Below are 27,423 nucleotides of genomic sequence, written 5' to 3' on the forward strand. Positions count from 1 at the left end.
AAGTCTCTCCTGGTTTCTTTTGACCCTAGTCATGATATGCCCATTTCATGAAGTCTTTTATGCACAAAAGTGCACAAAATGAAGATAAAGTGCCTCTCTCCAGCCTGACAAAAGCCATTTCTTTGCAGAATGGTAGCTGCAGCGAAAGTAAATAAATGAATGGACAGCAATCACAGCCTAGTTGATGAAACTGTTCAATTAAAGCACAGGCATTTACATGGTGTAATTTCCCTAAATTGCCAATGAGCCCCTTTAGACACAACCAGTGTTCAAATTGATTTCAGCATTGATTTTGGCTGAAGCTGATAAATTTCTGCTTGTTAGTTAAAGTAATTTTGCAGAAGACTTTGTACTACAGTATTGAAGTGTTCATTTAGCTGATAGTTAAAAGAGGAGTTATTTACAGAGGCCTCTACTGTTGTTCTGAGATGGGACAATTCCCCAATCATCTTTTACTTTTAATTTTTCAGGCTTCAGTATACCAATCAATAGGTGATTGAAACTGATTAAAACTTATCCAACCAGCTGCCTATGGCAGTTTAATTAGAAGCTGGATGATTCTTAAATTAAAGTTGTCTTATTTTCATTGCAAAGCCATCTTCCAGAAGAGTAAGGCAAGAACAGTGCAGAAAACTTAAAAGACTGGCTTTGCTAAGGTATCTTGCAAATGTTAAATCACTCAATAGCTATTCCTAAGACAATTCAAAAATGTATCAGAGAGTTTGCTTTTATGGAGATTAGAAGTAATAACATGCTTACTTGCCAGCCAAGGAATGTTTGTTTCATTCGGTCAGAGAGATTACTTATTGTATAATGATACATGTGAAAGACCAGCTGTTTGGGATATATCTATTATCTCATAAGCAAGATGAATGCTTGAGCTTAGTTTTAAACACTGTAATGCAGGATGAAACTAGCCATGATGATATCCTCTGCATCTGCCCCCTGGAAACCATCAGCTTTGAATTTATATTTTTATTCTGTTTTAAGGTCTTGATTAAAATAAATCTCCATTGAATGAAAAACAAATATTTTTATATAAGTTCATGTTGACTTGTCAACAGTATTGTGGGCAGGATTATAGAAGAGAGATTTTTGCTCCTCTTCAGCTCCCTAGGGAAGCTTCTCCATACTCATTTTATCTAGTGTGGACAATTTCTTGAGTTTTTAATGGAAACGGGTTAATATTTTTGTCATAGGGGACATATTACATCTGATATTACGGGGAAGAAGGGAAGAAATGGCTCACTTTTCAGAGGTGCATTTACTCTTTGACCCACTAGGGTACTATTTAGTGTTCTAGAAGAGGTAATTTAGTAAATTGTACCCCAGTGGCCTGAAAAAGTTAATGCAACTCTGAAAAGTGAGCCATTCAATCGATTTTCCCTATTGCTTTTAAAAAATCAACACTGACCATATCCAGAGAATGTTGAAGACAACTGAAATTAGAGGATCTAGAAGCAACCAGTTTATTTTCACACAAAGCTTGTTGGGACATGCACTGGATTTGGCTTCAGAGGACCCAGATCTACTTCCCACTCCAGTACTTACAGATAGGAATCGTGAAGCATTCAGTAACCTCACCAAGCCTTGGTTTCCTTGTCTATAAAGTGGTGATAATAATAATATTTACCTCACAAATTTTTGTGGAAATCAAATAGCTTTACTATATGTAAAATGTTTTATAAACTATAAAGCACAATAGAATATTAATTATTAGAATAAGGAGGTTTTCTGAAGTAGCCATTTATGTATCTGATTTTGGAAAGTAATTTATTGTTAGTTTTCCCAGAAACTGTGAGCAAAGATTAGATGGTTATCACGTTGTTTCAAGAGAGAGTTTCCTAGCTAGTCAATCCTCAGGGTATTTCTATTTTCCCCCACATATATTGCCTAACAATTCCAGTTCTTTCATTCCTTCTCATCATTAGGCTTTATATCTCTTGCTTCTCTGTTTGCCCACTACATTATTTCAGAATCCTTGATCAAGAGATCAGAATGACTGTAGTTTCCTTGATCTCAGAGGTATTTAGACCATATATTAAAAGACATTACTCTAGTTGATGTGGAGAGTGTTAAAAGCTTGAATCAGGCCACATCAACTTGTGGAAGAAATACGGAGGTAGTGATGACCACATTAACTCTGAGGCAGGTATGGGAGTAAAAAGGGGTATATAGCCGGAGTAAACAGAAAGAAGAAATGGCAAATGTAGAGTTACAGTAGCTTTCTCTTATTGAAAATCTTTCTAATCTAGCCAAGTTCCCTATATCATACATTAGGTTGATTTATGAGCCCTATGTACAATCAGTTATCTTGAAATTAATATCTGTGACCTCATAACATATTTGACTTGAGACCTAAACAGTATGAGGGGCTCTGTTTTTTTTTTCTTTCTTTCTTTCTGAGACAGAGTTTTGCTCTTGTTGCCCAGGCTGGAGTGCAATGGTGTGATCTTGGCTCACTGTAACCTCTGCCTGCCTGGTTCAAGTGATTCTCCTGTCTCAGCCTCCTGAGTACCTGGGATTACAGGCACGTGCCACCACGCCCTGCTAATTTTTGTATTTTTAGTAGAGACAGGGTTTCACCATGTTGGCCAGGCTAATCTTGAACTCCTGACCTCAGGTAATCTGCCCGCATCGGCCTCCCAAAGTGCTGGAATTATAGGTGTGAGCCACTGTGCCCGGCCTGTTTCTTAACCACAAATTATTTTGTAATCAGTAGTCAAGCATCTGTAATAGGTTTTTAGGCAGAAGGAAGGTTGGCAAAGACTGCTATTTGAACTAGTATAGTTTACATAAAAGCTTCTTTTTACAACTGCTGTTTACTTTGGATTTCCTGTTTTAACAGCTAGAGCCTGGCTAATGTGTTTATCTATTATGGAAGGCAACAACTGTCAGTGTTGATTTTCCTGAAACTATTTGAAGTATTTCTGTGGATGGCTACTTTAGTATGTGACAGAATACTAAAATTTCGAAGCTTGGCCATTAGTCCTAAACGTGTTAATAAAATCTACCTTCAAATAAACCTAAAAAGACCAAGCAATTAGAGGATTAAATTTTAATTTAAAAATTTAAATTTATTTAATTTAAAATTTAAAAATTATATTTTTCATTAGCTGAACCACGGCTGGTTTACATTTAGTTACTGAAACCATATCATTGCATTAAAGGTGACATCTAGAAGGTTTTAAAATTAATCTCGCAAGGTACTAAAAGATTTTTGTTTGTGTCAGTATTTGTGTACTCATGAGCTTTATACAGCAGAGAAGCGTTCTGCATGTTTTGTATTGGCTTCAGAGTTGTTCAGCCTTATAATCTTTTGGGAAAATGTAATACAATCAACTCTCAGATTCCTTGTTTTAAGTAGGAGACTTATAGTCTCATGTGGGTATCTCCTAATAGTTTAACCCCCTCGATTTCTACCATCTTCTTTCTTTTTGTTTTAGTTTTCCTTTGTGCCAATGCTATAAAGTCTTTGAAATGGAAACTTCTAAGTTGAGGAAAGACTTGTATCTTGTTATTCTAAATTTACATAAAAGCAGGGGCTTTTTTGGTTAATAAATAAAATGTCACACAAAGAGCAAAGAAGCATCATCTGTAAGAATAGAAGCATCATCTGTAAGTATAGAAACTGATGATCCTACAGTATATTAGCTTTAACCAATGCCATGTTTTAATAAGGAAGTAGATTTAATAATTGAACCTGAGTGAGACCAACTCTTAACTTTCTGTGCCAATGAGGAGAATTAAGAATTGCGTTTTAGACAATGATTTATTTGTCTTGTCTTGATCAAACTTTTTCATAATGAATCAGATCTCAGAGAGCTTTCTTTTCCTTTGTCTTTTTACCTCTGCCATGTCTCTGATGGACGTCCTATAAATCCCTAGGGCATTCAGAGAATAGAGAATCAGGGAATACAGGATATCTCACAAGCTGTGAAATCTTTGCATGGAAAACAAAGAACTGATGTTATTATTTGAGAGAGTGAACTGTCTCTGCAATGAGCTAATAACAAATACATTTGTAACTTTTATTTACTTTAAAATAGCCTTTGTTCACCGTTTTTCTTGTCTTCTACCTGTTCTCTAAGAGACACAGGGAGCAAAATAACCATCACTTTCTTTCTTGCTTACCTAGAATAAGACCATCTCTTTTTAATTACTGGTTATTTCTTGAGCCAAATCCTAACCATTGCTTTCACTATTTTAGTGACTGGATTATTTTCTTAGGTTTCCTGTCCATTTGGAGAACCTTTCAACAATTGATAACACTCTATAAATAATTCACAGAGTAATTGTGTCCCTCTTTTCACTAACCTTCTTTGAAGTATGTTATGTGAGAAGTAGAATTTAAGTCAGTGGCATTTAGTTCATGTGGTTAATGAAGGAAGTGCCCTGTGTCCTTCATAGGACAGTGGCAATACTATCATTTCAGTGTCCCTGTGTTGCCATTGTGAATGAAAGTCATTATACATGCAATTACGCTCCAGGTCTTTTCTCCAAGAGGCAAAAAAGGGGTATTTCCATGCTCATTTTGATAACTATTTTGCTAATAAATTGACATTTATGACATAGGATATTGTCAGTTATGCTGAAATCTGAAATATTTATAGTAAGATTATAGGCCAGCCTCCCCCATTCTTTCTTTAATTATATCCTACCTCACAATCACTAGGAAAGCACATATGCTCCCTATTATAAATTCTTTCTGCTCATAATTTAAAATAATTTGATTGGAATATGTTTAGAAATTAATATGCAGAATAGTACCATAGAAAATAGATGCCTACTTTAATTGTATGAGATTGTACCAGCTTTATCAGAAAATGTATGATCAGCTCTAGGTTATTTATTTTGTGAACAAGAGTCAGCTGGGACGATTCATATTTTTTGGTTCTCCTAGAATTTGAAATTCTAGGCATAAATAATTTTAGTAAACATGGTAAAATCCAGATGCAGTTGATCTTATGCATGGCATAAATTTGTGTGGGAGTCCAGATGTTGGAATGTGAACACAGGTTGTTTCTCCCTTCTGTCTTGTGTGGACTTTTTAACATGTTATTTTCACATATTTATTTTCCTTACTTTTATTTATTTTTTGATACAGGGCCTCACTCTGTCACCTAGGCTGGAGTGCAGTGATACGATCATGGCTTACTGTAGCATCAACCTCCCAGGCTCAAGTGATCCTCTCACCTCACGTCCCAAGTAGCTGGGACCACAGGCATGTGCCACCATGCCCAGCTAATTTTTTTTAATTTTTTGTTGAGATGAGGTATCATCTATGTTGCCCAGGCTAGTCTTGAACTCTTGGACTCAAGCAGTCCTCCCACCTCAGCCTCCCAAAGTGTTGGGATTACAGGTGTGAGCCACTGTGCCCTGCTTATTTTCCTTACCTTTAAAGATTATTCTAGAAATTCAGTTTATTCTTTGTAACGATGTATCTTTTAATAAATTCGCATTAACAGTTTAGATGAAAGTGAGCACACCTCTAACCCTTTATGTATTGTACTAGACTCATCTTTAACATTTCAAGGAGTAAATAATATAATCAGTTGGATTTATCCCTAAGTATTGCTTTTGAAATCAGTCACATGTTTTCTGAACACTTTGTGCAAAGTACTTCGCTTGGCAGTGGGGGAGATGTAACATCAACTTTCATGGCCTCAGGGACCCCATTCTTTGGGGTCTGTTGTTAGCTTACTGTTTGTACCTTGTCATCTCCTTTACTGTTTTCTTCTCATCTTTCTGACCTCTGAATTTAGAGAGCCTCAGTTCCAGTCCTTACACCTCTTCTCTGTTTAATTCACTTCCTAAGTGAGCATGTGTAGTTCCATGGCTTTACATATCATCTGTATGCTGAGGAAGTCCAGATGTATGTCTGTAGCCCTGGCCTGTGTCCTGAACTTCAGACTCATATCTGATTACCAGTTGGATGTCCTCTAGGCATTTCAAAATTATCTAAAACTGAGCTCTTTATTTCTTTGGAAACCTGCTTCATTTACAGCTTCTCCCATCTCCGTAATTGGAAACTCTATTCTATAGGATGCTAAGGACAAAAACTTTGCAGTCTTTCTTCATCCTTCTTTTTCTCTCAGATTATGTATACCTTTACCCACAAATCTTGTGGGTTCTTCCTCAAAAATATTTCAAGAAGCTGACCACCTTTCATCACTGTTTTCTTGCTACCCTATTCAAAACCAGTATTACTGCTTGCTAGGATTTTATTGCAAAAGCCTCCCAACTAACCTCCCAGTTTCTATCCTTGCTTTCCTATAATGTGTTCTCTTCACTCAGCAGCCAAAGTGATCTTTCTGAAATATTAGGTCTCCCCCTCTGCTCATGACCTCTTATATCACTTGGAATAAAAGTCAGAGTCCTCACCATGGCCTAAATGGTGCTACACAGTCTGTTTTCCTTACCTCTCTGACCTCATCTCCCCCAGCTAGCCCTCTTGCTTATTCTACTTCTGCATACATGTCAAGCACACATTTCCACCTTGGGCTTTTGAACTTGCTGTTTCCTCTACCTGGAATCCCCTTCCCCTAGATGTCCGAATGGTGTGCCCCCATACTGTTCACATGTAACCTGAAAAGAGAGGCATTTCCTGACTTCCTCCCCAACCCTAATATCAAATAGCATGTCCCTAATGTTGATCAGTCTCTATATCCTTACCTTTATTTTTTTCAATGCACTTACCCCCACCTCACATATTGTATATTTATTTGATTATTGTCAGTCAGCCCCTATTAGAAGGTAAACTTCACAAGGGCAGGGACTTGGTCTCATTTGTTCTCCGCTGTATCCACGCTGCCTAGCTTATTGCCTGGCAATCAGAGACATGCATTAAGTATTAAATTTAAAAAAAGGATCTAGGAGGAGAATATATCATATACTGTGGAAGAGGTCAAGCATATAGTAATGAACAAAATGGACCTTGACCTTCCCCTTGAAACTTACAATAAAGTAGAACATAACATAGACCCTATATTAAGAATTTACAGCATAGTTAGGTAATTAGAGTCTACAATATAGTTAAATAAAGTGAACACCATTCCTGTAATCCCAGCACTTTGGGAGGCCAAGGCAGGAGGATCACTTGAGGCCAGGAGTTCAAGACCAGCCTGGGCAACATAGTGAGAACCTTGTTCTACAAAAAATAAAAATAAAAATTAGCCAGCCACGGTGGTACTCTCCTGTAGTCTCAACTACTCAGGAGGCTGAGGCAGGAGGATCTTTTGAGGCCAGGAGTTCAAGACCAGCCTGGGCAACATAGTGAGACCTCCGTTCTGCAAAAAATAAAAGTAAAATTTAGCTAGGCATGGTGGTTCACTCCTGTAGACTCAACTACTCAGGAAGCTGAAGCAGGAGGATCACTTGAGCCCAAGAGTTCAAGTCTGCATCGAGCTATGATTGTGACACTGTACTCCAGCCCGAGTGATAGAGTAAGACCCTGTTGCTTAAAAAATATATACTAGTAGGCCATGCACAGCGGCTCACGCCTGTAATCCCGCACTTTGGGAGGTTGAGGCGGGTAGATCACCTGAGGTCAGGAGTTCGAGACCAGCTTGACCAACATGGTCAAATGCCATCTCTACTAAAAATACAAAAATTAGCCAGGTGTGATGGTGGGCACCTGTAGACCCAGCTATTCGGGAGGCTGAGGCAGGAGAATCGCTTGAACCTGGGAGGCAGAGGTTTCATTGAGCCGAGACTGCACCACTGCACTCTAGCCTGGGTGACAGAGCGAGACTCTGTCTCAGAACAGAAACAAAAACAAAAAACCACTACTGATAAAAGTATATACCTGTGAATTTAAATAACTGTTGAAGAGAAATAGTAATTTATAACACGAACATATAAGGCAATAGAGTAGTTGATGCCAATAGATAAATGAAACCACAGGGTAGGAAATCTAGTAGGTAGGGAAGTAAGTAGAAATAAAAGAATGGAATCCAATTGAATTCAGGAAGGAATAACATGAAAGAAGAAATGGTGACCATTTAAGTAAATCTGACTGTATAAGACAACGATAGTAATAATTCAAAATGAAGTTAAACAAAAAGACTGGAGAAAATAATATGTTAAGATGAGAAGGGCTTGATTGAAGTTAAAACATTCTAAGATTTTTATATTGTTTAGGAGAAGGATATAGATAACAATTACCTTTATGTTTTGTTAAGTCAGGTATGATTGTTAAAAATTATATGGGTAACTAAAACAGTGAATAGAATGTGTAACTTCAAAACAAATAGATGGAATAAAGGGAGAATAATTCAGTATAATAGAGGAAGAGAAGTCGATAGGTGTAAAGTAAATGAATTAGGTGGTAGAAATAAATCCAAATATATGAATAATTACAAAAAATGTAAGTAGAGTAATATTAGCAGCTAATAGATTAGGTTGCATTTTTAAAAATACAGCTATGTGCTATTTTAGACTGTATTGGGAGAAATTTCTAAAATACCAAGACACAGCAAAATTGAAAGGAAAAGGGTAGGGGAAGATACCTGGCAAAAACTAATCAAAAGAATGCTGCTACTGTGGTTATATTAACATAAGACAAAATAGACTTTAAGGCAAAAAGTATTACTAGAGAAATGTTATGAAAATACAAATATTTACAACTGAACCACAAATACCATGTATTAATATGAAAACTCCTGAGATGCACCAAAGTAATTCTTAAAGGATAGGTTTATATACACACCTTAGTAAAGAATAACTGGGTATGATATGCTTAGAATCTAACTCAAGAAAATCAAGAAGGTGGGACAGGGAATAAACCCAAAGAAAGTGGAAGGAAAGAAATACTAATGAACAAAAGTTTGAAAAAAAAAAAAACCAAAAGTTAATTAAGTGAAAATTCAAGAAACAATTCAACAAAACCAAAAGCTGGTTCTTTGGAAAAACTTAATAAAATATAGCAGTGAGAAGCAGAAATAACAAAATTAGGAATAAAAAGGGAACATAATTCTAGACATAACAGTGATTTTAAAAATAATAGGATCCAATGAATAACTTTATGACAATAAATTTGAAAACACAAAATGGCCAGTTTCTTAGAAAAACTTAATGAAATTGTCTTAAAAATAAAAACCAAAATAGACCTAGAGCAATTAAATGATTATTTGTAAAATGTGCCTGATGTAGTTTTAGGCACTGGAAATAATAGCAGTGAACAAAAAAAACGAAAGTGTGTGTTTTCATGGAGCTTCCTTTGTTGTGGAGGGAGACATAATAAATTAATAAATTTTATCAGGTGTTGCTAACTCTGTGAAGAATAAAGAAAGTGGCCGGGTGCGGTGGCTTACGCCTGTAATCCCAGCATTTTGGGAGGCCAAGGTGGGTGGATCACCTGAGATCAGGAGTTCGAGACCAGCCTGGACAACATGGTGAAACACCGCCTCTACTAAAAATACAAAAATTAGCCGGGCATGGTGGCACACACCTGTAATCCCTGCTACCCAGAAGTGGCAGTGAGCTGAGATCACGCCACTGCACTCCAGCCTGGGCAACAGAGTGAGGCTCCATCTCAAAAAAAAAAAAAAAGAAGATGAAGGGAGAATGTGCTGAAGGGAGAATGTGCTGTTTTATGTAGGAAAGTCAAAGAAACAATATAGGACCTGAAGGAAGCAATGGAGCAAGCCAGGTATATATTAGAGAAAGTGGCCCAGCCCTCAGGAGTAGGTGCAAAGGCCCCGAGGCAGGAGCACGTTTGATAGAACAGAGTTGAGTATTGTGCATAAGGGAGACTGGAAGAAGCAGAGATCAGTGAGGTAACTAACCAGGGCCCAGATGATGAAATCCTTATAAAGACTTTTGATTCAGCAGTTAGAAATCTACCCATGAAATGGAGATGAGTATAATAACTTCTACTCATAAGATTATGAAGTTAATGAATTAAATGCATGTGGATTTTTTTTTTTTTTTGTAAAACACTATCCAGGTGATTTTTTTTTTCATCCAGAAGTAGTAATTTGTCAAACATTTATGAAGTGAGGAGCACCTACCATGGGCCAGGACATGTGCTAAGTATAAAGAATAGAAAGATGATTAAAACATGGCAGCGCTCACTGCCCAGTACTGGGGACAGACACATAAATACTTTTCTGTAGTGTGCCCAGGGCAATAATAGAGCATGTAACATTTGAAGAGTAGGAGAAGCATCAAAGTTTAACTTTATAGCGTTTATAAGAAAGTGTATGGGCTGGGCGTGGTGGCTTACGCCTGTAATCCCAGCACTTTGGGAGGTCGAGGCAGGTGGATCATGAGGTCAGGAGATTGAGACCATCCTGGCTAACACAGTGAAAGCCCATCTCTACTGAAAATACAAAAACAAAATTAACCGGGCATGGTGGTGGGCGCCTGTAGTCCCAGCTACTCGGGAGGCTGAGGCGGGCGTATGGCGTGAACCCGGGATTTGGAGCTTGCAGTGAGCCAAGATCATGCCACTGCACTCCAGCCTGGGCGACAGAGCGAGACTCCGTCTCAAAAAAAAAGAAAGCATATTAAAGGGAGGTATATAGGTATTTTTAGGGTAGCTTATGCCTCATGTTTTCCTATTAACCCAAGGAGAATGAAAACTTGGCCTTCTCATGATTGTTTAGTGACGTTTCTGCTGAGATTAACACCTGAATGGTGTACTTACCACACCTATCTGTAGTGTGAATAAACTTATAGTAGTGGGCAAGAAATAAACATGGTAAGAAATCTAGAAGTTGGAACATGGGATATCCATACCAGATGGCTCTTTTAATTGTCTCCAAAGTTGGTTCAACATGAAGTAATACTATGTGTTTAAGTTTTTCTTAACAATAAATGATATATTGCAAACTTTTGCCAGTTCTTTGTTGTGAAAGCTTTATTAGAGGGTCATTTGTAGAGCATATAGTCTAACCAGCACATAGAGACACTACTGCTCTTTAAGTCTGTTTTGGCAGCTTTCATTCTGAAATCACTCAGCCAGTTTGAAAACTTACTATCTTCCTTTTTTTTTTTTTAGGCGGAGTTTTGCTCTTGTTGTCCAGGAGGCTAGAGTGCAATGGTGTGATCTCGGCTCATCGCAACCTCCACCTCCTGGGTTCAAATGATTCTCCTGTCTCAGCCTCCTGAGTAGCTGGGATTACAGGCACCCACCACCACACTGGGCTAATTTTGTATTTTTAATAGAGACGGGGTTTCTCCATGTTGGTCAGGCTGGTCTCGAACTCCCAACCTCAGGTGATCCGCCCACCTGGGCCTCCCAAAGTGCTGGGATTACAGGCATGAGCCACCGCCCCCGGCTATTTCCTACCTTCCTAACATTTAATTCATTAGTCTTACCTCACTGGATCCTCACAACTCTATAAGGGAGAGACTGCTTTCCCTATTCCAGACTAGAGATAATTGAGACTTGGTGGGGCTTACTGACAGTCAGGTTCACATGTTTAAGATGTGGGAGAGCTAGGCCGGGCGCAGTGGTTCACACCTGTAATCCCAGCACTTTGGGAGGCCAAGGCGGGCTGAACACAAGGTCAGGAGATCGAGACCATCCTGACTAACACAGTGAAACCCCGTCTCTACTAAAAATACAAAATATTAGCCAGGCGTGGTGGCGGGTACCTGTAGTCTTAGCTACTTGGGAGGCTGAGGCAGGAGAATGGTGTGAACCCGGGAAGCGGAGCTGGCAGTGAGCCGAGATCGCGCCACTGCACTCCAGCCTGGGCGACAGAGCAAGACTCCGTCTCAAAAAAAAAAAAAAAAAAAAGAAGTGGCACAGCTGGGATTTGAGCTGGCAGTGACTTCAGAGCCTGTCCCATTTGCTCTTCTGCCTCCCAGGATAGATTGGCAGTGATTGCAGAATGCTTCCTTGCCTGGAGCAATTTGGATATAATGGTCCTTGGCGTGATTGAAATAGGTCAGTACCTTTGTAAGTTTTGAATTATATGTTTCCCTGCCCTAGAATACAGGTAAAAAAATTAAACATCACGATCTCTTTGTGTGTGTGTGTGTGTGTGTGTGTGTGTGTTTGAGTGTGTTTGACGGAGTTTCGCTCTTGTTTCCCAGGCTGGAGTGCAGTGGTGCAATCTCAGCTCATTGCACCGTCTGCCTCCTGGGTTCAAGCAATTCTCCTGCCTCAGCCTCCCGAGTAGCTGGGATTACAGGCATCCGCCACCAGGCCTGGTTAATTTTTTGTATTTTTAGTAGAGATGGGGTTTCACTATGTTGGCCAGGCTGGTCTTGAACTCCTGACCTCAGGTGATCCACCTGGCTTGGCCTCCCAAAGTGCTGGGATTACGGGCACGAGCCACTGTGCCCAGCCAAACATCACCATCTATTTCCTTTAGGTCCTAAAATATGCATATTCTGTCGCGGCCCATCTTGGCTTTGCCACTGACTGTGTGAGCTTGGATAAGTTATTTAACCTGGCTTTTGGGTGCTTCTGCTGCGAAAGAAGGGGATTAGGTTAAATAATTTTCTCTGTTTTCTACTAGCTCAATAAATTATCTGATTCTGTACCAAGATTACAAGTTAAGACCAACTTCTTTGTCTGGTCATCTATAACCTATTGTTACAAATGAAATAAGAAAGTATGGATAGAAAGTATTCGCTTGCACTGGGCTCTTTGTTATTTTAAATATTTGAGAAATATTTAAAATGGCGACTAACTTTTGCCATGGTAAAGTGTATGTGTGTGTGCTCAATTTTAAGGGCTGAGACTGTTCCCAGAAGGCCTGTGCTGGTCACAAACAAAATGGAACACTCAAGGACCAAGCACTAAAAATATCTCATAAAAATGCTTCCTCCATGCAGTCATTGAATCAGGTAATTACTGTGGCAACAACAAACTAATTTGAAGTGTTAGCTGTTAATTAAAACATTGCAGAGGTGTATAGTTGTCTTTTGGTGTAAGCAGAGCCTCCATTCAGACTTCATTAATCACTTTACAATTAATGTGTTGAGGAAGGTCAAGACAATTGAGATGCAGTATCTGTTGAAAGTAAACAAATTCCTTTTCTCTAAGTAAATACCATTTGCAAAGTTAAGGGACACACTCGACTCATGCCTGGCATTGCCTTTGTCATCCAGTTCTCCTTGATGATTAAATGTTAAATTGGTACTGTCATTGCACTGTAAACCAAACCACATAGCATCTTTATTCCTCGAAATCGAACCCAAACTTCCACGGATGAATTAGCGTGCATCATAATTAAATTATCAAGCCTATCCTTTTAATTCACTTGGAAATAGGACACCTTTCTTTTAGAAAAGAGATCAGCTTTCTTGACAAGCTAATTAAGTTGCCAAACTGTCCAGTATGGTATGTATATTAGACTATCTGCTAATCATTTTCTTATCACTGCTGCTGGTCTCAAACGTCCAGGTGTTGCTTATTCGAAGTAACAACACGGATCTTTTTACAACTTTTGAATCCTGTGTATATATTTAATTATTTGTCTTTATATTTCAGTTCTTGATTAGTGATTCTAATATATAATATTTTTAAAAGTTGGAATTGGAAGAATCTGTGATGTGGAGGGGGAAAAATAATATATCACAAAGTCTTACGTATTATGTTACTTGTATTTACGTGGAATAAACTTACTAATTTCCTTTAAATCACATTTCAGGCCAAGTGCGGTGGCTCACACCTGTAGTAGTCTCAGCACTTTGGGAGGCCGAGGCTGGTAGATCACCTGAGGTCAGAAGTTTGAGACCAGCCTGGCCAACATGGTGAAAACTTGTCTTTACGAAAAATACAAAAAAAAATTAGCCAGGTGTGGTGGTGGGCTCCTGTAATCCCAGCTCCTTGGGAGGCTGAGGCAGGAGAATTGCTTGAACCTGGGTTTCGGAGGATGCAGTGAGCCAAGATTGTGCCACTGCACTCTAGTCTGGGCGACAGAGCAAGGCTCCATCTTAAACAAGCAAACAAACAAAAAACATAATATAGGGGATAGGGTTCCACTTATAAAATGTGTATCACTTTGTACAAAGTATAAAAAGTTATTTGGCCGGCACAGTGGCTCATACCTGTAATCCCAGTGCTTTGGGAGGTCAAGGTGGGAGGATCGCTTGAGGCTTGGAGTTTGAGACCAACTTGGGCAACATGGCAAGACTTCATCTCTTAAAGACTTAAAAAAAATTAGCCAGGCATGGTGGTATACTCCTGTAGTACCAGCGGTTTGGGAGGCTGAGGTGGGAGGATCGCTTGAGCCCGGGAGTTCAGGGTCACAATGAACTAATAAGATCACAGCAGTGCACTCCAGCCTGGGAGACAGAATGAGACCTGTCTCTGAAGAAAATAATAATTGATTAAGTTTTATTATTATTTTCTATATCTTTGAGACAGAGTCTCGCTCTGTCACCCAGGCTGTAGTGGAGTGGTAAGATCGTAGCTCACTGCAGCCTGACCTCCTGGACTCAAGCGACCCTCTTGCCTCAGCCTCCCTGTAGTCCCTACAGGGGGACTATAGAGGACTACAGGCACACACCACGATGCCAGGTAACTATTTTATTTTTTTTTAAAGACAGCGTCTCCCTACGTTGCCCAGGCTGGTCTTGATCTCCTGGGTTCAAGTGATCCTCCTGCGTTGGCTTCCCAAAGTGCTGAGATTACAGGAATGAGCCACTGTGCCCAACCTGATTAAAGTTTTATAAGTAGTATTTAGAAATAACCAATGAGGTTGTTATTTGAGAATGTCTTTAGACACTTTCAAAGGTTAAATAATTCTTTGGTAAAGTAAACAGTTGTCACCCGGTTTTTGTAATCTTGCTTTTTCTTTAAATGAAATATACTTGAATTTCTGTATAATTAATTGATATAATAAAAGTTAAGTTTACCTTCCATGACTGGCTTGACCTTTGTCCACTCAAGTAGGAAAAGCAAAATGAGTAAGTTCTTATAACACTCATATATTTGGATAAGTATATACATATGCTTTATATATGTAGTTTCCTAGTCTTGCCTGAATTTGTAACCTTCTACTTGTAAACGATATTACAAATACCTATATGCTCTTAATAACTAAATCATTTCTATAAGTCAGTCACCTTCAAAAAACTCTTGTCAGTGATTGTTCAACTCTGTAAATTTACTAAAAAGTAGAATGTACCCTTAAAACAAGTGAATGTTATCATATGTAAATTATATCTCAATAAAGCTGTTAAAAATTTTTGTCAGTCCTTTCTGCCCGTGGACACCACAGAGGAAACATCATTAAAGTCTCTGTTCTCCCTGCTGTCATGTCTAAGTCAGAGTCTCCTAAAGAGCCTGAACAGCTGTGGAAGCTCTTCATTGGAGGGCTGAACTTTGAAACAACCGATGAGAGTCTGAGGAGCCATTTTGAGCAATGGGGAACACTCACAGACTGTGTGGTAATGAGAGATCCAAGCACCAAGTGCTCCTGGGGCTTTGGGTTTGTCACATATGCCCCTGTGGAGGCAGTGGATGCAGCCATGAATGCAAGGCCACGCAAGGTGGACGGAAGAGCTGTAGGAACAAAGAGAGCTGTCTCAAGAGGAGATTCTCAAAGACCCGGTGCCCACTTAACTGTGAAAAAGATATTTGTTGGTGGCATTAAAGAAGACACTGAAGGCTGGGTGCGGTGGCCCATGCCTGTAATCCCAACACTTTGGGAAGCTGAGGTGGGCAGATCACGAGGTCAGGGATTCGAGACCAGCCTGGCCAACATGGTGAAACCCCGTCTCTACTAAAAATACAAAAATTAGCTGGTCGTGGTGGCGGGCACCGGTAATCCCAGCTACTCGGGAGGCTGAGGCAGGAGCATTGCTTGAACCCAGGAGGCAGTGGCTGTGGTGAGCCAAGATCATGCCACTGCTCTCCAGCCTGGGCGACAGAGCGAGACTCCGTCTAAAAAAAAAAAAAAAAAAAAAAAAGACACTGAGGAATATCACCTAAGAGATTATTTTGAATAATATGGAAAAACTGAAGTGATTGAAATCATGACTGACCGAGGCAGTGGCAAGAAAAGGGGCTTTGCCTTTATAACCTTTGACGACCATGACTCCGTGGATAAGACTGTCATTCAGAAATAACCATACTGTGAATGGCCACAACGGTGAAGTTAGGAAAGCCCTGTTAAAGCAAGAGATGGCTAATGCTTCAGCCAGCCAAAGAGGTCGAAGTGGCTCTGGAAACTTTGGTGGTGGCTGTGGAGGTGTTTTTAGTGGGAATGACAATTTTGGTCATGGACGAAACTTCAATGGTCATGGTGGCTTTGATGGCAGCCGTGGTGATGGTGGATATGGCGGCAGTGGGGATGGCTATAATGGATTTAGTAATAATGGAAGCAATTTTGGAGGTGGTGGAAGCTACAATGATTTTGGCAATTTCAACAATCAGTCTTCAAATTTCAGATCCGTGAAGGGAGGAAACTTTGGAGGCAGAAGCTCTGGCCCCTATGGTGGTGGAGGCCAATACTTTGCCAAACCACGAAACCAAGGTGGCCATGGCGGTTCCAGTAGCAGCAGTAGCTACAGCAGTGGCAGAAGATTTTAATTATTGCCAGGAAACAAAGCGTAGCAAAAGAGGAGAGCTAGAGAAGTGACAGGGAAGCTACAGGTTACAACAGATTTGTGAACTCAGCCAAGCACGGTGGTGGCAGGGCCTAGCTGCTACAAAGAAGACATGTTTTAGACAAATACTCATGTGAATGGGCAAAAACTTGAGGACTGTATTTGTCTAATTGTATAACAGGTTATTTTAGTTCCTGTTCCATGGAAAGTTTAAAGCATTCCAACAAAGTGATCTAATGTAGATTTTTTTTTTTGCACTCATGCTGTTGATTGCTAAATGCAATAGTCTGATCATGATGCTGAATAGATGTCTTTTTTAAAAAAATATTTGTCAGAGCAACCAAATTTTCTACTAAACAGCAGAAAATGATGTTTCCATGTTGGCAGTAGTGGATTATGTAAATTTTGGTTTTATTTTTGTTTTAAGAAAGGGGAAGTTTAGGGGCTCATTAAATATGTTTTACAACTGGGCAGGTGAAGATGAGGAATTCCTGAGGCACTGACTTCTGTTCCCCATTTTCCCTATGCCATTCCCATCCTAACACTTACCAGATGAGAGGAAGAGCCGTCTGATCTTAGCTAGTGTATAAAATCCTCTATAGGGCAAGATTTTTAGTTCTTCGAAACTTACTTACTTCCTTATATTAATATTTTTATGGGCTTGCAATAACAACACTTGTTTATGTTATGTGGTTTATTTTGAAATTTTTATTGTATAAAAATGTGTTGCAGATTGCTTCTAAATAATGTTCAGAATATCTAGTCCCCACAGTATATGTGTAAAGGCCACATTTCATTTAAACATAAAAGGTACGGTGGTGGCTCACTCCTGTAATCCTAGCACTTTCGTAGACTGAGGTGGGAGCATCACTTGAGGTCAGCAGTTCCAGGCCAGCCTGAGCAACATCCAGAGACCCTGTCTCTACAAAAAAAAGTAAAAAGTAGCTGGGCATGGTGGCATGTGCCTATAGTCCTAGCTACTCAGGAGGCTGAAGTGAGAGGATCGCTTGAGCTGAGGAGTTTGAGGCTGCAGTGATCTGTGATTATGCCACTGTGTTCCAGCCTGGGTGTCAGAGAGAGCCCCTGTCTGAATCAGTCAATCACTCAATCAGATAAACACAAAAGGTCTTGATGGATAGTAATGGTATTTCATTTCTGTAAACCCTATTCTCATTCTTTTTCATAAATGGATACATTTATATTTCTTGATTTAAGTTGTAGTTATTTCACTATATCTGTTACTTTGAGCTTGTTTTGATGAACTGTTATGATATAGTTTATCTGCATGTGTAATTTAAAAAATAAGCAAAAAAAAGGGAAAAAAAAGCAAAATGGCTCTGTACACTGCTTAACATAGAGCTATAGAGAACCCACATGCACAGTGACAGTCATAAGGGATCTGGAGCCAAAAGACCTACGTTTGAGGTCTCATTCTGCTGCTAGTTACTTTGTGCCATTGGGCAAACTGTTTAACTTCTTTGTGCTTCAGAATTCTCATCTATAAAAGGAGGATAATAATGTATCAGCATTACCTCAGATAGTTATTTTAAGGTAATGTATAGTAAATCACTTTGTAAACCATTAAGCTCCATATAAATGTAAATTACTAATGTTGTTAGTGTTCTTTGAAAGTACCATGTATCCCACTGCTGCAGAAATGTTTGGATTTACATTTATGTCCTTAACCATTTTGTAGGTTGTTTAGTGATCCCAAATGATTTTGGTTTTTTTTCTTCCCATAGAGCATATCATGTCCCGAGTGGGAAAATATTAGCTGTAAAGGTAAGTACTGGATACATTTTATGAAATTCTTGATGTTCACCTCTTTCCTTTCCTCTGTTAGCTTGAGTCACAGATATTGTCAAAGAGGAGATGAATGGCTTAAGGTTTAGATGGTAGGTAGGGGAAGCTGTGGCTCTCTGGTGACATTCAGACACCTGAAGATCTTTTAAGTATGCCTTAAAATAGTCAGTTGTAAGCTCCGTGTATTGTGATTCTTCTTGCCAAGAAGAGAAAATTTCTTTCTGTGTCCCCTGCTAAGTGGCATCACCATCTTCCTTGTCATGCAGCTCAAAACCTTACTGGTAATGTATTCCTTTTCCTTCTTTAAATATGCCACATCCTGTGAATTGCTGTATCCTGTTAGAATTTTTCCCTGAAATATATCCATTTGCTACTTTCTTTCTATTCCCATCCCCATTGCCATGGTCTTGGATTGGGCTCACATTACCTCCTACCTGGACTTTTGAAATAACTTCCTCACTGTACTTTCGGTCTTTTCTTTTCCTATGCACCTTTTACTCTGCCACAGATTTGAGAAGTCAAATCACAGATCTGACCGTGTCTTGCTGACTGCCTTCCTCAATCATGTACAACGTAAAGCCTAAGATGTCTGCTTTGCTTCTGACTCCTTCGGCATACTGAAGTACCCAAGCACAACACCTGCCAATAGAGTCAGGCTACACACAACTCAGGGATGTTCCAGGCAGTTACCTAGGATGCTCCTCACTTGTTCCCATGCAATTCATAATTCATACTTCATCTCTGCCAAACTCCAGCATCCCAGTCCTGCCATGCCACTTTGGATTTAATCTCTGCCACTGCTGGTGCTTGATCTTCCCATCATCTTAAATCTCAGATTTCCTTAATGGACTCTGTCTTGAATTGCACTTCTGACTGAACCCTTTGCTAATTAAGTCCTAACCCCACAGAACCCCATTTCCAATTTTGGGCTCTTAGCTAACAAACTGGTCAGGCTTGCCTTACCCCCGACCTTCCCCACAAATTGTTCAGACCCTCTACATATTGGCCCCCACCTACCTTTATAAACATGCACTCTGCTTTACCAATCTGTTACTTCCCGTCATGCCCTTTATCTCCAGTCTCCTGGCCTTTAGTAATGAAAGTTCTTATTTTTTGAGTGACTACTATATGCCAAGTATTATGCTAGTTTTTTTTTTTTTTTTTTTTTTTTTTATTGAGACAGGGTCTTGCTCTGTCATCCAGGCTGGAGTGCAGTGGCGTGATCTAGGCTTACTACAGCCTCCACCTCACAGGTCCAAGAGATCCTCCTACTTCAGCCCCTTGAGTGGTTGGACCAGAGGTGTGCATCACCATGCCTTGCTAATTTTCTTTATTTTTTCTAGAGACGGGGTTTCACTATGTTTCCCAAGCTGGTCATGAACTCCTGGGCTTAAGCGATCCTCCTGTCTCAGCCTCCCGAAGTCCTGGGATTATAGGCATGAGCCACCACGCCCAGCTATGCTAGATGTTTTATAACTATTATATTTAATCCTTAAAATTACATAGTAAGCCTGTCTACTTTAGATTAGGAGACTGAAACTCAGAAAGCTGAATTGTCAAGGATCACAGAGTTGGAAGGGGTAAGGCCAGGATGTGAAATGTTCATCTGCCTCCAAAGCTCATCTCCTCTGTTACACCACGCAGCTTTCATACAACTTACTAACATTGCTCATCCCTCTGATTTCCATCTATCTTTTCATGGTTCATCTCCAATATGCCTTTTTAGCTATCCACAGTGAGAAATTGATCTCTTTCTCTAACAGTTGCATAGTATATATTTCTGCATCTTTTTTCTCATCTAGGAAACTAAGAATCAGAGCAATTACATTAGAATTGCTTATACCTTTTAGTAAGTTGAAACCAAAACTAAGGCTCAGATCCTCTGACTGCTAATGAAATCCAGAGTTCTTCTTCCATATCACATCTAGTACAGCACCTAGAATGTGTTACGTGGCATTATCAAGTTTAGTTTTAATAAGTTAAATAGCTTGTGAGGGGGTACAACAAAGTTTCCTTTGAGATATTTTCTTTGACAGTTCAGCCATTTAGGGTCCATAGAATTGTAGAACTGGAAGAGACCTTGGAGATCACCTGTTACAGCCCCCACATTTTACAGAGGCACTGAGCTCACTGAATGCAGCTGTGTCATACCACCTTGGCGCTCACCGAGCGTGGCCCGGTCGTACCACCTTGGTGCTCACCGAGCGCGGCCCAGTCGTACCACCTTGGTGCTCACTGAGTGTGGCTCTGTTGTACACCTTGGCATTGGTTTAACCTTTCTGTACCTCCTGAGCTCCCTTTTCACTAAGAGAAAACTTCCACTAAAACTTGAGCACTATTTTCCCATCCATTGAGTTACTTTTTTGTTCCTTTTATGTCAGAAGTCTTAGATTGTTGCTGATGATATATTTAAAGTTAGCCAACTCTAGGTTATTTACTCCAGGAGAGGGGAACACTGTTATAAATCATCTAGAAATCTATGATTATTTGGCCTTGCAAAGTACATTATACATTTTTCATAATTTCATACATTTTGAATTATGTTTATATAGACTAATATTAAAAGTATTGTGCATTAGTTGGGTGTGGCAAGGGGCCAACAGCTTTTTCTGGAAAAGAGTAAAAGCAATTTTAAAGAAAGGACATATTTACAGAATAGCTGTTAGGAAAGTAGAGACTGTCAGTAAATGAAAATAGTTGGGATTTACAAATACACTGTTCACTAGACCTGATCATTAAACTGGGCTTTACAACAAGAACTGTACTGTATTCACTTTGCATCTCTAGATTCTATAAAATATAGTAGATACTCACACTGAATTGAATGAATGGATGATTTAAGAGCAGATATGATTATTGTGATTAAACGTTTGTGTAGCCCTGAGCTTGTTGGTAGTTTAGGCAAAAACCATGTAACTTGTATAATAGTCATAATCTAAGAAAAATTTACCATTTCTTCAAAACAGGCAGAATTTTTAATTCTTAGAAGTGTGTTATTTAGTTTCCAAATATTTGGAGATTTTCCATCTTTCTATTACTGATTTCTGATTTAATTCCATTGTGGTTCCAGAACACCCTTCCTATAACTTAAATTATTTTAAATTTGTTGAGACTTATATTATGGCTCAGAATATGACCTATTTTGGTAAACAGTCCTTGTACACATGAAAAGAATGTATAGCCTGCTTGTGCCTGTAATCCCAGCACTTTGGGAGGCTGAGGTAGGTGGATGACTTGAGCTCAGGAGTACGAGACCAGCCTGGGAAACATGGCAAAACCCTGTCTCTACAAAAAATAAAAAATAAAAAATAAATTAGCTGGGCATGGTGGTGTGTGCCTGTAGTCCCAGCTACTTGGGAGGCTAAGGTGGGAGGATCGCTGAGCTGAGGAAGTTGAGACTTCAGTGAGCCATGATTGCACCACTGCACTCTAGTCTGGGTGACAGAGTAAGACCTCATCTCAAAAAAAAAAAAAAAAAAAAAAGAATGTATAATCCACTGTATAGGGTATTGTATAATGTCAATTAGATCAAGTTGGCTGATAGTGTTATTCAGATATTTGTTATTAGATATTTGATTTTTATCTAGTACTATCAATTATTGAAAGAGGGGTGTTGAAATACTCAACAATAATTGTGGCCTACAGTTCTGTTATTTTTTACTTGATGTTTTTTGAAGATATATTCTTAGGTGCATTTATGGTTGTTATGTCCTCTTGATAAATTGGCCTCATTGACATTATGAAGTAACCTTCTTTGTCCGTGATCATATTCTTTGCTCTGAAATTTATAGTCTGATATTAAATTCTAGGCTTCATTTTGACAAGTGTTAGCATGATATGTTTTTTTTTACTTTTAACCTATTGTGTCATTATTTTTGAAATGTATTTCATGTAGGCAGCATACAGTTGGGTCTTATTTTTTAATCCAGTTGGATGATCTCTGCTTTTTAAGTGAGAGTATTGAGACTATTTACATTCCATATGATTATTGATATGTTTGGATTCAAATCTGTCATTTTGCTCTTTGTTTTCTATTTGTTCTGCCTGTATGCCCCCTTTTTTAAGTGATTGCTTTAGAATTCATAACTTAACATAGTCTTCCTGTGTAAATAGTATTGTACCACTTTATAGTCTAGAAATCTTACAGTGGTGTATTTTCATTTCCCTCATCCCAGCCTTTGTTTTATTATCATCCATTTTACATCATCATATGCGATAAACCCCAAAATGCATTGTCACTACTTTTGCTTTAGATATTTATCTTTTTTTTTTTTTTGAGACAGAGTCTCGCTCTGTCGCCTAGGCTGGAGTGCAGTGATGCGATCTTGGCTCCGCCTCCCAGGTTCACACCATTCTTCTGCCTCAGCCTCCCGAGTAGCTGGGACTACAGGCGCCTGCCACCACGCCCGGCTAATTTTTTTCTATTTTTAGTAGAGATGGGGTTTCACCATGTTAGGCAGGATGGTCTCGAACTCCTGACCTTGTGATCTGCCCACCTCGGCCTCCCAAAGTGCGGGGATTACAGGTGTGAGTCACCATGCCCGGCCTGGAAATATTTATCTTTTAAAGACATTTAAAAAGTAAGAAAAATAGTATTTTGTTTTTATTCCTGTATTTACCAGTGCCAGTGCTCTTCATTCCTTTGTGTGGTTCAGATTTCCATCTAGTAGTATTTTCCTTCTGTCTGAATGACTTCTTCCTTTACATTTCATATAGTATGGGTCTTTTGGTATTCTTTCAGCTTTTGTATGTCTAAAAATGTATATTTCACTTTCATTTTTGGGAGGTATTTTAATTTTTGCTAAATGTAGAATTCTAGGTTGGCTGCTGTTTTCTTTCAGTTTTTTAAAGATTTTGTTTCACTGTTTTCTTTCTTTCCAGTGAGAAGTTTACTGTCATTTTAAATCTTTGTTCCTCTATATATTAGAATTGGCTTCATTCTGGCTGCTTTCAAGACTTTTTCTTTATCACTGGTATTGAGCTGGTGTTTACATCTTTAATGTCTCTACTTAACATGTTTAAAACTTCCTCTGCTTTCTTTTTTTGTTTTTATAAATAAAGATGGGGTTTTGCCACATTGTCCAGGCTTGTCTTGAATTCATGGGCTCAAGCAATCCACCCGCCTCCACCTGTCAAAGTGCTGGGATTACAGGTGTGAGCCAGGGCACCTGGCCTCCTCTGCTTTCTTGAAAGTATGAAATGACCGGGCGCCGTGGCTCATGCCTGTAATCCCAGCACTTTGAAAGGCTGAGGTGGGCGGATCATGAGGTCAGGAGATCGAGACCATCCTAACACGGTGAAACCCCGTTTCTACTAAAAATACAAAAAATTAGCTGGCCGTGGTGTCGGGCGCTTGTAGTCCCAGCTACTCAGGAGGCTGAAGCAGGAGAATGGCGTGAACCTGGGAAGTGGAGCTTGCAGTGAGCCAAGATCGCACCACTGCACTCCAGCCTGGGCAACAGAACAAGACTCCGTCTCAAAAAAAAAAAAAAAAAAAGTATGAAATATAGTTATAATAACTGAATTAGTGGCCTTATCTATTTATTCCATCATATGTGTCATATCTGGATCAGTTTTGACTGATTCCTCTTCTCCTCACTTTGGGTTGTATTTTTCGCTTTTTTTTCATATCTTATAATTTTTTTTTAAGTGAAAAGCAAGTTTATTAAGAAAGTAAAGGTATAAGAGAATAGCTACTCTGCTTGAGCAGAGCAGCTATGCCTTATAATTTTTTATTGGATACCAGACATGTGGCATGGGTGCTATTTTTGCTCTGCTATAAATATTTTTGAACTTTATTCTGAGATTGTGGTGGTTAATATTGAGTGTTAACTCGATTGGATTGAAGGATGCAAAGTATTGTTTCTGGGTGTGTCTGTGAAGGTGTTAATATTCAGAGAGATTAACATTTGAGTTAATGTTAACGTAAGAGATTAACATTTGAGTCAGTGGGCTGGGAGAGGCAGACCCACCTGCAATCTGGGTGGGCACCATCTAATCAGCTGCCAGTGTGGCTAGGATAAAAGCAGGCAGAAGTTGGAAGGACTTGACTTGCTGAGTCTTCCCGCCCTCATCTTTCTTCCATGCTGGATGCTTCCTGACCTCGAACATCAGACTCCAAGTTCTTCAGCTTTTGAACTCTTGGACCTACACCAGTGATTTGCCGGGGGCTTTCGGGCCTTCAGCTACAGACTGAAGGCTGCACTGTTGGCTTCCCTGCTTTTGAGGTTTTGAGACTTGGACTGGCTTCCTTGCTCCTCAGCTTGCAGATGGCCTATTGTGGGACTTCACCTTGTGATCCTGTGAGTCAATACTCCTTAATAAATTCCCCTTTATATATACATCTATCCTATTAGTTCTGTCCCTCTAGAGAACCCTGACTAATGCAGAGATGGTATTTAGTTACTTTTGAATAATTTGATTCTTTCAAGGCTTGCTTTTAAGTTTTATTAGACAGTACCAGCCCAGTGGTTAGTCTAGAACTAATTTTCCCCGTGCAGCAGAGGTAGTACTCTTCTGAGTACTCTACCTGGTGCCTTGCAAATTGCAAGGTTTTTCCACACTGACTCATGGGAATACAAACTTTTCTTGCCCAGTATTAATCTGGAGATCGTTTCTTCTGAGCCTTTCTAGTGGTTCTCTCCCTGGCCTCAGGTGATCTCCTGACATCTATGTACAGATCATTCATTACTCAGCTGAAGACTCCAGGACCCCCTCGGCAGACCTCTGGAGCTCTCTCCCTCAGGTCCTCTGCCAGCTCTCTGCCCTCTGCTTCTCTAGCTTCCTTGGCCTCCTCAGACTCTCAGTTTTGTCTTCTCATCTTAGGGAGATGGCTTATCTCTTCCTGGTTTCCCCTCCCTGCACTGAGGCCTGGGAACTCTCTGGTCAGCAAGCTGGGCAATCATAGGGCTCATCTCATTTGTTTTCCATCTTTCAGGGATCACTGCCCCATTCTGGCTAATGTCCAATGTCTGGAAGCCTGTTGGGGTGTGTGTGTGTGTGTGTGTGTGTGTGTGTGTGTGTGTGTGTGTGTGTTTTAGTACCTCTTCCTTTCTTTTTTTTAATTTAACTTTTTTAATTTAACTTTTTTTAACTTTTAATTTAACTTTTTTTAACTTTTTTTTACTTTTAATTTTTTAAAAATTAAAAAAGTTAATTTTTTTTAACTTTTATTTTAACTTTTTAAATTTAACTTTTAAGGGGTACATGTGCAGGTTTGTTATATAAGTATACTTGTGCCATGGGGATTTGTTGTACAGATTATTTTGTCACCCAGGTATTAAGCCTAGTACCTATTAGTTATTTTTCCTGATCATCTCCCCACCTCACCCTCCACCCTCTGATAGGCCACAGTGTGTGGTGTTTCCCTCTATGTGTCCATGTGTTCTCATAAGTTAGCTCCCACTTATAAGTGAGAACATGTGGTATTCGGTTTCCTGTTCTTGTGTTAGTTTGCTAAAGATAATGACCTCCAGCTCCATCCATGTTCCTGCAGTGGACATGATCTCATTGTTTTTTATGACTGCATAGTATTCCATGGTGTGTATGTACCACATTTTCTTTATCCAGTCTACCAGTGATGGGCATTTAGGTTGATTCCATGTCTTTGCTATTGCGAATAGTGCTGCAATGACCATTTGCATGCGTGTGTCTGTATAATAGAATGCTTTATATTCATTTGGGTATATACCCAGTAATGGGATTGCTGGGTCAAATGGTATTTCTGTTTTTAGGTCTTTGAGGAATCACTGCACTGTCTTCCACAATGGTTGAACTAATTTACACTCCTTCCAACAGTATATAAGCATTCCTTTTTCTCCACAACCTTGCCAGCATCTGTTATTTTTTGACTTTTTAGTAATAGCCATTCTGACTGATGTGAGATGGTATCTCATTGTGGTTTTGATTTACGTTTCTCAAATGATCAGTGATGTTGAGCGTTTTTCCATAGGATTGTTGGCCTCGTGTATATCTTCTTTTGAGAAGTGTCTGTTCGTGTCTTTTGCCCACTTTTTAATGGGGTTGTCTTTTTCTTACAAATTTGTATAGACCCGTTCCTTATACCCCTTTACTGCAAAAATTAACTCAAAATTAAAGACTTAAATGTAAAACCCAAAGTACAAAAACCCTGGAAGGCAACCTAGGAAATACCATTCTGGACATAGGAATGGGATAAAGATTTCATGATGAAGACACCAAAAGCGATTGCAACAAAGGCAAAAATTGACAAATGGGATCTAATTAAACTAAAGAGCTGCACAGCAAAGGAAATTATCAACAGGGTGAACAGACAGCCTACAGAATGGGAGAAAAATTTTGTGAACTATGCATCTGACAGAGGTCTAATATCCCTTTCCTTTCCTTACACCACTCTAATCCAGATGCTTGGCTTCTTTCCAGACATGTATACCAGCTTTTGAATTGTTCTCAGTAAATAGAAGCTACCATTTATTGATGATTTATACAATGCTAAGCATTTTGCATGCATTTTTAAAATTAATACTCACAACATTTTGTAACTCTTACTGATTCCCGTTTTACAAAAGCTGAGGCACAGAGAAGTTAAATAACTTGCCCAAGGTCTCACAACTGATAAGTAGTGGAGCCAGGATTTAAACATAGGTAGTCTTGTTCTAAGTGCCGGTGACCCCCTGCCGGCGCTGCTCACTGCTCTCAGATTTGGCTTGCCAAGGATCATCCTGGTCACATTTATTTCCCTCTCAAAAGTCTTCAGAGGCTTCACGTCACTTCCCAGATAAACTAAAGACTTTAGAGGATGGAATTCAAGATCCTCCACGACATGTCGTCAGTCTGCTTTTATAGCATTATCTTACATGTTTGAATCCTGTGTGTCTTTTAAGTTGAACTCGTTGCCTTATCTGAACTCAGGCACTTTCTCCCTTCAACACTTTGATTCACGTATTCCTCTCTAATTAGAATGCTTTCACCCGTTATCTCTACCTATCAAAATCTTTAACACCTTTCAAGGATCAGCTGAAAAGCCTGCTCCTTCATTGAACTTTTCTGGATAAGCCCTGTCACATATGGTCTATCTCTCACTCACTCATTTTCTTCTTTGAACCTCTCTAGAATTCCCTGTAT

The 27,423-nt window shown here is 39.3% G+C and overlaps 1 protein-coding gene and 1 pseudogene across 2 annotated transcripts in view; both read left to right on the plus strand.

Annotated features, from left to right (window-relative positions):
• Positions 1 to 27,423, plus strand: part of MAP2K5 (mitogen-activated protein kinase kinase 5) — a 263,443-nt gene that overhangs the window by 68,852 nt on the left and 167,168 nt on the right. For both annotated transcript variants that reach the window (XM_001174814.6, XM_001174812.7), the window contains exon 9: positions 18,261 to 18,300. In XM_001174814.6, the coding sequence (XP_001174814.1) occupies positions 18,261 to 18,300 (40 nt within the window). The remainder of the gene's footprint in view (positions 1 to 18,260; positions 18,301 to 27,423) is intronic.
• On the plus strand, positions 15,127 to 17,808 carry LOC107968647 (heterogeneous nuclear ribonucleoprotein A1-like; annotated as a pseudogene).

This window comes from Pan troglodytes, chromosome 16 (assembly GCF_028858775.2).
Source record: "Pan troglodytes isolate AG18354 chromosome 16, NHGRI_mPanTro3-v2.0_pri, whole genome shotgun sequence".
Taxonomy (NCBI): Eukaryota; Metazoa; Chordata; class Mammalia; order Primates; family Hominidae; genus Pan; species Pan troglodytes.